General features: G+C 33.8%; 1 protein-coding gene across 1 annotated transcript in view; it reads right to left on the reverse strand.

Annotated features, from left to right (window-relative positions):
• Nucleotides 1–10268, reverse strand: part of LOC148952232 (uncharacterized) — a 19660-nt gene extending 9392 nt beyond the window's left edge. The window contains exon 1 of the mRNA XM_089089161.1: nucleotides 10070–10268. Coding sequence (XP_088945287.1) covers nucleotides 10070–10268 — 199 coding nt within the window. The remainder of the gene's footprint in view (nucleotides 1–10069) is intronic.
• Between the last annotated feature and the right edge of the window lie 229 nt (nucleotides 10269–10497).

The raw sequence follows: 10497 nt of genomic DNA on the forward strand, positions 1-10497 counted from the left end.
ATTCTCGCATTCTTGATTAGAAAAAGAAAAAAAGAAAAAAATATCCCGTTTAGGCAGAATGTTGTAGTAGCTGCCACTTTTCTTGATTTTCAAGCCAATATATTTCCCTTGCTGTTCAAGCCAAGGGACAGAAATTTTACTATGCAGGGGTTTCGGACAAGGCGGTTCTAATGGTGTACTTTTTGTTTTGATCTTACTCTTTTTTTAAGAACTATGGGTTTTTATATTTCTTAACATTGGACGTGATCGTCTCTTACTAGGTTGCTAGCTACCGCTGCAACCCGGATTAACTTTCACTTAGGAGAACCGGGTTCGATTCCCGGTGTGGGAAAATTTTTAACTCTATAATCTTCGAACATAAAGTAAGACAAAAGAAATTATTAGAAAAACCACAGCAGCTACTTGTTGATTCCAAAAACACTAGAATTACCACAAAATGACCTTAGTTTTCTTGCTCTGAACCACCTATCTATATAGCTAGTACAGTTCTCATGAAACTCACAGCAAGCAGCTTAATTAATCTTGCAGCATTTTAATTGACACTTTTCATCTCTTACTATCTCTTCGCTCTTGCTTCTATTTCGGGCATTTGTAGTGTTGATGCTTGTTGTAATTGTAGATACTGGTTCTTTAGTTATAAGTATATATGGTAGATTCTTTTGAGCACACTCATTGTTGTTACAAGATTCTGGTTGCTCTCTTCCTACACCTCCTCTTCCGTGGCTTTGCCCGACTGGACAAGGTATTTTACTGCAGAGAAGCAAATTTTCAAAAGATCCTTGTCTAACATAAATACTTGACTTTTCTCTCTCAATTTTAACTTTTCCATACAACTTTATATAATTTTAATTTTATATAATTTATTATATAAAATTTTGATCTTATATAATTTGACAACTTATTATAATTTTGATCTGACTCCTTTTTTAGGAGCTATGGGTTTTTATATTTCTTAACATTGGACGTGATCGTCTCTTACTAGGTTGCTAGCTACCGCTGCAACCCGGATACCGTTGCAACCCTGAGATGGGCGAGAGATCGTTCTTTACTATAAACCGCTGGTATACGATTATGTTTGAAAGACTGCAGTGTGAAAAGACATCAAAATGCAGTTTTTGGTGGAAAAATTTATTCTCTTTTAGAAATAATTTATTTTAGTTACTATAGATTTTTAACCCAATTAATTTCCTTTAAAATGAGCTATTTAACAACCCTCTTCGATGTTCCAGTGCCAAGCTATCTCTGGATACAAAAAAAGAAAAAAAAAAGAAAAAAAAAAGTAAAAAATATCCCCTTTAGGCAGAATGTTGTAGTAGCTGCCACTTTTCTTGATTTTCAAGCCAATATATTTACCTTGATGTTCAAGCCAAGGGACAGAAATTTTACTATGCCGGGGTTTCGGACAAGGCGGTTCTAATGGTGTACTTTTTGTTTTGATCTGACTCTTTTTTTTAAGAACTATGGGTTTTTATATTTCTTAACATTGGACGTGATCGTTTCTTACTAGGTTGCTAGCTACCGCTGCAACCCGGATTCGAACATTTGAACCTTTTATAATTTATGATGATGCATAATATAAATACTGTAATAATGGTGGAAAAATTTATTCTCTTTTATAAATAATTTATTTTAGTTTCTATAGATTTTTAACCCAATTAATTTCCTTTAAAATGAGCTATTGAACAACCCTCTACGATGTTCCAGTGCCAAGCTATCTCTGGATACAAAAAAAGAAAAAAAAAAGAAAAAAAAAGAAAAAAATATCCCGTTTAGGCAGAATGTTGTAGTAGCTGCCACTTTTCTTGATTTTCAAGCCAATATATTTCCCTTGCTGTTCAAGCCAAGGGACAGAAATTTTACTATGCAGGGGTTTCGGACAAGGCGGTTCTAATGGTGTACTTTTTGTTTTGATCTGACTCTTTTTTTAAGAACTATGGGTTTTTATATTTCTTAACATTGGACGTGATCGTCTCTTACTAGGTTGCTAGCTACCGCTGCAACCCGGATGGTGGAAAAATTTATTCTCTTTTAGAAATAATTTATTTTAGTTTATATAGATTTTTAACCAAATTAATTTCATTTAAAATTAGCTATTGAACAACCCTCTACGATGTTCCAGTGCAAAGCTATATCTGGATAAAAAAAAAGAAAAAAAAAAGAAAAAAAAAATAAAAAAATATCCCGTTTAGGCAGAATGGTGTAGTAGATGCCACTTTTCTTGATTTTAAAGCCTATATATTTCCCTTGCTGTTCAAGCCAAGGGACAGAAATTTTACTATGCAGGGGTTTCGGACAAGGCGGTTCTAATGGTGTACTTTTTGTTTTGATCTGACTCTTTTTTTTAAGAACTATGGGTTTTTATATTTCTTAACATTGGACGTGATCGTCTCTTACTAGGTTGCTAGCTACCGCTGCAACCCGGATTGCTAGCTACCGCTGCAACCCGGATAAGAGACAAAACTCAAACAATCAAGTAGCTAACTAAGTCCAATGTATGGAATGGTTTGTTATTTCAGTGATTGTCTTTTAATGTAAAAATATAAATACTGTAATCTTAACTATAGTGAAGTTGCGTATGGAAGTTAGTATAGGGAAGAGTTTGATCTTTATTATATTCTAGCTAAAATAATGAAGATAATGTGAATGTACCACAGGGTTCAGTTTCTTTGGACTTGAGTTCGTTTTTTAACTATAAATACAGACAGGAAAAAGCCTACGGCTTTTTCTTCTTTTAAATAGTAAGAGATGAAACTCAAACAATCAATTAGTAGCTAACAAAGTCCAATGTATGGAATGGTTTGTTATTTCAGTGATTGTCTTTTAATGTAAATTTACTAACCTATACTATAGTTAAGTGGCCTATATAATTTAGTATAGGCAAGAGGTCGTTCTTTATTATAATTTTCGTGATCCCGATAAAACATGCGTAAAATGTTTCTCAATTTACAAAGATCAATCTGCATTTTAGCCATCTTCTTGTATTTCTGAATGTAATTTTTCCCTTTGTCCTTATTCGTTCTTCGGTACAACCTCGCAGAGAATTTAATTTTTTCATTATAGCTATTGTCACCCCAGTATCTACCCATTATTCTGGTAGCAACTTTTTTCTTATGTTTGTTTCGGTAATCTATATCGTTATCATACCGTTCCTTGCTCTTTTGTTAGGCTGTCTCAATTTTCCCTTCTCGATACCCCTGATCCGTAAGATACCTCTGTTTTGCTCTGTCTTATTTCATTTTCTTAAATCCTGGATCACAAGACATCTTAGTAGCAATCCTTACGCGTGCTCGAGCTTTATTGCGCTCGGTGGCATTTTTATCTCTTTTAAATAAACTTTTCTGATATTTCAGGATGTTGGCTTTATTTTTTGTGTAGTAAAGTTTTTTATTAGTAGAAATTTGGATTGCTCTATTTTGATGTTGTTTTTGCTTATTCTTTCTTTTTTTCCACTCGCGTGAGACCATATTTTTTCAAGGTTTAAAATTATTAATTACACAATACCCCGTGTCGAGTATCTAAAACCTAGCATAAAAAAAAACTAATTTTTAAATTTTCAGGTATTTATCTTGTTTGAATTACAAAATTAGTATTATTGGTTAGACACCATAAATATTTTTGCAGTTTACATAATAAGTTTAGCGATTCTGGACTGAAAACTAAAGTAATTGCAATTATAAGACAATAATATAGAGATACGTACTTTACGGGTTACAAACCAAAAAAAGTTTAGTTCCAGGATGCAATAATAACTTTGAACTGAGATGAAAAAAAATTTTCTTACAGGAGACAAAAAGTAAAACTAATTATAAAATTTTCATGTATTTTTGTTGTTTAAATTAAGAACTTACTATTACTGATTAGGCATCATAAATATTTTTGCAGTTTACATAATAATTTTAGCGATTAAGCCAAAAAAGAAAATTTTGGTTCCAGGAGTTTTGGTTACTATTGAGACAAGTAGCTATTATTACTAAAGAGTTCATTACCATGAACTGTTTGATTGCTTCAAAATTCAAATATCTTTGAAAAGACTGCAGTATGAAAATACATCAAAAATGCAATTTTTTTGACAAAATTGATTCTACTTTAAAAAGTATTTTATTTTTAAATACAAAAGTGACTAGATGTTGCAATTTCCTTTAAAATGAGCTATTATACAGCTCTCTATGATTTTCCAGTGCCCAGCTAGCTGAGCAAAAAAAAAAAGCGGAAAGAAAAAAATATCCCGTTTGTGGAGAATAACGTGGTAAAAGTCAATTTTCTTGATTTTCAAGCCAATATATTTTCTTTGTTATTCAAGCCAAAGGGCGGTAAGTTTCCTTTATAGAGGATTCGGACAAGGCGGTTCTAATGGTGTACTTTTTGTTTTGATCTGACTCTTTTTTTAGGAGTTGGGGGGTTTTATATTTCTTAACATTGGAGGTGATCGTCTCTTACTAGGTTGCTAGCTACCGCTGCAACCCGGATTATGTTGACCTTGTAATAGCGCTTGCTACTTTGAATTTCGTTGAATTGCTCCCTTCTTTTAGCTCCTTTCATCAAGTAAATCATGTTATCGGTTATTTTTATCTCACTTCTGTTCTTTATATTCGTCATTTAATAATTTATTTGATTTGTCTACGTGGTAGTTATATATAATTATGTTGAAATTGTAATATCGATTGCTACTATGAATTTCTTTGACTTGATACATTCTTTTAGCTACTGACATAAATTCAATCATATTCTCTGTGCGGTTTATCTCTCTTCTTTGCTGTTTATTAGTCATTTTATAATTGATTTTATTTATCTAAGCGTTACTTACCTCATATTATGTTTACCTTGTAATATAGCGTGCTACTTTGTATTTCATTGAAATTATCACTACTTTGATCTACTTTCTTCAATTAAATCGTTGTCTCTCTTATGTGTCTCTCACTTCTGTGCGGTTTATTCGTCATATATTCAGGTATTTGTTTACTCTACACGTACATTATCTAAAAGTATTTATACAAGGTACGATATATTTATACTTTTTATGTCGTAGTCTTTATCACTTCTTTTCTATCAATAAATAATGTAATTCGTTGTCTCTGTTATTGTTTTCTCACTTCTGTGCGGTTTATTATTCATTTAATATTATTTTTTTTTTATCATATCGGTCATGAGATATACTTAGGTAGAGAGTGTTCTATCTCTTTATACATTGTATGTAGAGTTCGTGCGCCCTACTTTGATATCAATTCATCATTTATATAGATTTATCTGTTAGGTTAATCTCACTTCTGTGCGGTTTATTCTTCATTTAATCATTGATTTGATTAATCTAAGCGTTCATTATATCTAATTATGTTGACATTGTAATAGCGCGTTCTAAAGAGTAGGTCGTTGAAGTTCTCCCTAAATGGATCTACTTAATTATTGTCTTTCAAGGTATCGTTTATTTTTATCTCACTTCTGTGCGGTTTATTCGTCATTTTATATTATTTTTTTAAAATGTACTTGTTAATTATCTAACATAATTAATACAATTAACTATATAAAGATACATTGAATTTAGATTACTTTATCCCTTCTTTTAGATCCTTTCATCATTTAAATCATTTTCTCTGTGCGGTTTATCTCACTTCTGTGCGGTTTATTCGTCATTTAATCATTGATTTGTGTTATGTTCGTGTTCCTTATCTCTACTTCTGTTGAACTTATACTATCGCTTGCTACTTTGTATTTCGATGACATGCTACCTACTTTTCGCTAAGGTAAAAAATTAAATCGGATTCTCTGTGCGGTTTAGCCTAGAGAATGCCTTTCAACAATATTTGCATGAATAAAGGCAAAGTAACTTAAACAACCGATGGCCAGGCTTTGCGGTAAAACAAACCACATTTCCTCTTTTTACATTGCAACTATAAATACTAATGATATTCCATAACTTAACCATTGAAGAATTACAATCAACGGTTTACCATGAACAGAAATGCAGAGGTTGCCTCCCACAAGATGGGGGAGCAGGCAAAATTTTGACTGTTGCAAAGCTATATCCCACCCATTTCTCTAGGAATCCTAAAAATTTACAGATTTTATAGCTTGGCTACAAGAAAAAAGACATTGCTTGCGACTTCTTCGTTGACTCCTTGATAATATTTTACTTTTTTCACTCGATCAATATACACACAGTTAACCATTTTGAAAAGTTGGAAAACCTATTTCTAACCAGGGCGTCAAATTTCCTTTAATTTAACCAGCGGCAACCTTCATGAAAAACACAGCCAGTATTATTCATGGTCAACTTAGACGCGTCATTTCCATAAAAGAAAGTACCAAACAAAATTGGCGTTTATTTTCAGATAAGCATCCGCGAATCATGCAAGTCTAAGAAAAATGTGATTTGACCACTTCAATAATAGTATTAATAAAAAACCACATCGGATACTCTTCTCTTAACATACTTATTCAAAGGAAGAGTCACCCGATTTATTGCTAAATATTTGTATAATGGATAGAAAAAAAACACGAAGGAAACGTTGTTAAATGTTTCTTGTTAAACGTAAAATACGAAACGTCATCGACAATACCCGACATTTCCTAATAAAATCCATCCTCATTTGAGGCAAATTCAACGATGAGGCCCCCCTCCTCTTCGATGAAATAAGGAAAGATGGGTCCTTTCTGTTTTTGTTTCTGGACTTCATGGAATGTTGCCCTCTTATGCAGTTTTTACTGACTAATGTTCCCACTTTCATACTTGTAATCCTTCAAGTTGCCTAGTTCTTGCCGTCCACTGGGTAAGGAAGTGGTTTGGTACACACCCCTTCCACTAGATTAAAAAATGGCTAAGTATATGTTAAAAGAGGAAAAATTACATGAAGACCTGGTAATTCAGTTACCCCCCCCCCCACCCTATCTCAAAAAATTCCCGGCAACCACGCGAAAAATTAATTGGCTCAAGTTTAGCCTGAAGCTACATTTGCTATTACAAGTGTGCAATCACCAAATAATTTTCAATTATATCTGTTAAGAAAGGACAAAAGAAATATACTCTATCTTCAACATTCTTCAAATATCTAGGATTTGTTTTATCGGAAAATGGAAGTTTAAAGAGTCATGTTGATGAACTAATTAATAGAGGTAAAGTGGCCATGTCTGCAATTTTTAGAAATCGGACGATAATGGGAATTAAAAACCTAAAATTGCATAAAAGAATATTTAATACAAAAATTTTACCAGTAATAGAATATGGAGCAGAGATTTGGGGCGGAGAAGCGGCACAGAAGCTGGAGTCCCTCCAGCTCCAGTACTATAAAAGACTGTTTGGATTACATCAGACAACTCATTCACAGATTCTGAAAGGTGATATGGGCCTGTTTTCGTTATAACTACGTAGGTCTATTTTGATGCTTAGATTTTGGTTGAAGCTCATTAGGTGTTATGAAGATAGACTAGTAAGAGGTGCTTATTATCAGATGTTGAGTTATGGTTTGAAAATGTCGTGGCTATCCCAAATTAGGTCATTACTAGAAAGAGTGGGAATGCCTTACTTATGGAATGACGGTCTTGGGTCCCGTGATCTACCAACAAATTTAGTAAGCCAGGTACGATTTATCTTAGAGGGTCAAGAAATTCAGTATTGGCAAGGGCTGGTTTTAAATTCTGCTACGTTGAATCATTATAATGAGGTTATACCTAGATTTTGAGAGGAAATTTATTTTAAATTCAATATACCGGCTATGATTTTATGTCGATGGATTCAGCTTAGGGCAAATTGCCTTCCAATCCAGAGCAGGCAAATGGTGTTCGACAGGGGGATAGTACATCCTGATGGTCGGTATGTGTGTCCTCTTTGTAGGGATGAGAACGAAGATTTGGACCATTTTCTCCGAAAGTGCCCGGTGCTCTCTGATTTAAGGGAAAATTACTTACATGGGATTGTTTTGCTGCTTCCTAAAATTTTACAAAGTAGAATTTGTTCTATTGTGATTTCTTTATTTTTCATAAATTTTTGTGTGCATATGGTTCTTGGGCTTTTGAAATACACGATCTATCTATCTATCTATCTATCTATCATTGCTTTATGAACAGACAAAAGAATCACGAAAAGAATTACAATTAGTTTCTTCTTTATTTGACAGCCGCGCCTAGACATTAGCCACACATTCCAGAGAAAATATACAGAAGCAAACCTTTCACTTTTTTCAAGAAGTTTCTCAGACGGCGAATAAACAGAAAGGCTGGATCATGATAGGAGCATCCAAATTAAGACGGGAGAAAAAATCAGGGAAAAACTAGCAAAGTATAAAGAAGTAATGAAACACTGGAATATTTCAGAAAGTACATTTTCGATATCCAGGTAGATTTTTTCCAAAATTCACAATAAAAAAGTTTAAAATTTGAAGTTTGATCTTAATTTGGGGGCCAATCTTGCCCCCCCCCCTCTCTGCAGGTGCGATTATAACATTTTCACATATTGGCTTTTCCTTATGGAAATGAAACAATGATTCGAAATAAAATGCATTACTTATTGCCCAAAAATGAACTTAAGACCATTCAAACATGTTAAAAATTGGTTTTCGAGTAACTGAACCCCTGTGCAACTCAACCCACATCTATTTCTAAATTAGGAAAGAGCATCAAATAAGGACTCTAATGGCACTACTTTTATTAGCATGTTTCTTTGACATGTTGTTAATCCTCGTAAATTTACCCAATAGGGTAAAGTTGAGTGGGGGTGAAGAAACACTAACACCATTAAAAGTTACACGTACACAAATTGAAGAAGTAAATCGATATGCATTGAACGCGTCACATCTCTTTCTGATAAAGTTTACTACTGGTTGTACATTTCTTAGAAGGTTTCATGTTTTCCTGCATGAAAACTACGAATCATTAATACTGCGACGTCTTCCGGAGGAATTGTCCATAGATGCTTTAGGAATGAGACTTGGCGAAGAGTTGTCAAACGCCCCTTTTGGAAATTCAGCAAGAGGTGGACTACACGTTGAAAGAGGGTGAGATAAGAGCAAGACTGTTCTAAAGTGTGTCGAACTCAGCCGACAATTATAGAAAATATCTTACCTAGACAGAGCTTTAGAGGACAAGTCATAGCTAAGTAAGTGGCTAAAAACGAAAACAACTCCCAATAAAAAACACGGTCAAAAACCAAATTGTTGGGATAACAATATCAAGAAACAACACAAATAAATAATCAACTAATTACAGCAGAGATTTCCTCATTTTTATTGACAATTTCAACTACGTCTCTTTCAGTAGGAACGGTCAGCCCCAGGTCGTTACTTGAAACCTCCGCATTAAGCATTTAAAAAAACAATCGCTGAAAATATGGGATATTGACAGTGTTTCCACTTCATGTTTTCCCCATTTTGCAAATCATTCAAAATCACAAGCAAAGCCTCGTTATGCACTTTTAACAAGTTACTTCCACCAATCATCTTCTTGTGACATTCAAAAACAAGGCTTTCTAATTATTGACTAGTTTGGTCTTTCTGAACATATCCCGACGCCGGATTCAGGAAAACATTATCAAGACAAAATGTCCGCCAACAGACTAGTCAAAGTCCGGCTGAAAATTCAAAATCTAAGGATACTAAATTGTTTGGGATGTACTTTGAGTATTACATACAAATTAGAAAAAAAGCGATATCTAGACATTGTACAAATTTGTGTGGTAAGGTATAGCGAAGCGTACAGGGTGTAATAAGATGAGTAAGACAAATAGACTTTATCGCTGTTTTCTGCTATGCATGACCAATTAATTTTCTAAGTTGGTTTAGTCAGCACGTCAAGGGTGGATATGATGAAACAATATACCAAAAGATTAATTTTGTATGGCTATTTTAGGTAATTTGGGTTATAAGATCACACTACTTGTCACAACATTGTGAAGATTCATTAATATTGAGCAAAAAATAAACAAAACTATTTTTAGTCAGAATAAGAATCTAGTTGACTAACTCCAATACCTTCATGGTTTTTCCTGCAAGGGTAGTAGAAGCCTTGACCCTTTTCAGGTGCAACAGTTTCAGCTAGTAGTCTCCACAAATAAATGTGGAACTTTCTTGGGCTTACTTCATACCGTATAATGTTTTCAGAATTCCACGCAAAGTTGTAAGTTTCTTCCCTCTGCCCGTCTTAATAATTTTTACAGCAATGAGAAACATTTCAACAACAACGTCAGAACAAGGAAGAGTAAAACCAAATGTTAGAGCCGATGTAGTATAGGTCGGTTCCAATGGGGTTTTATTTGAAAAAAGAAAAGAAAAAAAAGAAGCCATTTTCCGCATTTTCAACATCGGCAAAACTTTGCCTCATCAATTCCTGGTCCATTTGCTTTCCATGCCGACACTTTCCCATCCTTTAAAACCAAGGGTTGGCGAGAACTAAGCTGTTGCGACTAAGCTTACACAGGGTCAATAATCCCTGATCATTTGCAAACGTCATAATCGAAATGAAATCAAGTTTGGACCCCACTTCTCTTGAATTCTATGCAGTAATCTGTAAGTT

This window comes from Artemia sp. Qi Xiang Cuo, chromosome 5 (assembly GCF_049724085.1).
Source record: "Artemia sp. Qi Xiang Cuo chromosome 5, ASM4972408v1, whole genome shotgun sequence".
NCBI lineage: Eukaryota > Metazoa > Arthropoda > Branchiopoda > Anostraca > Artemiidae > Artemia > Artemia sp. Qi Xiang Cuo.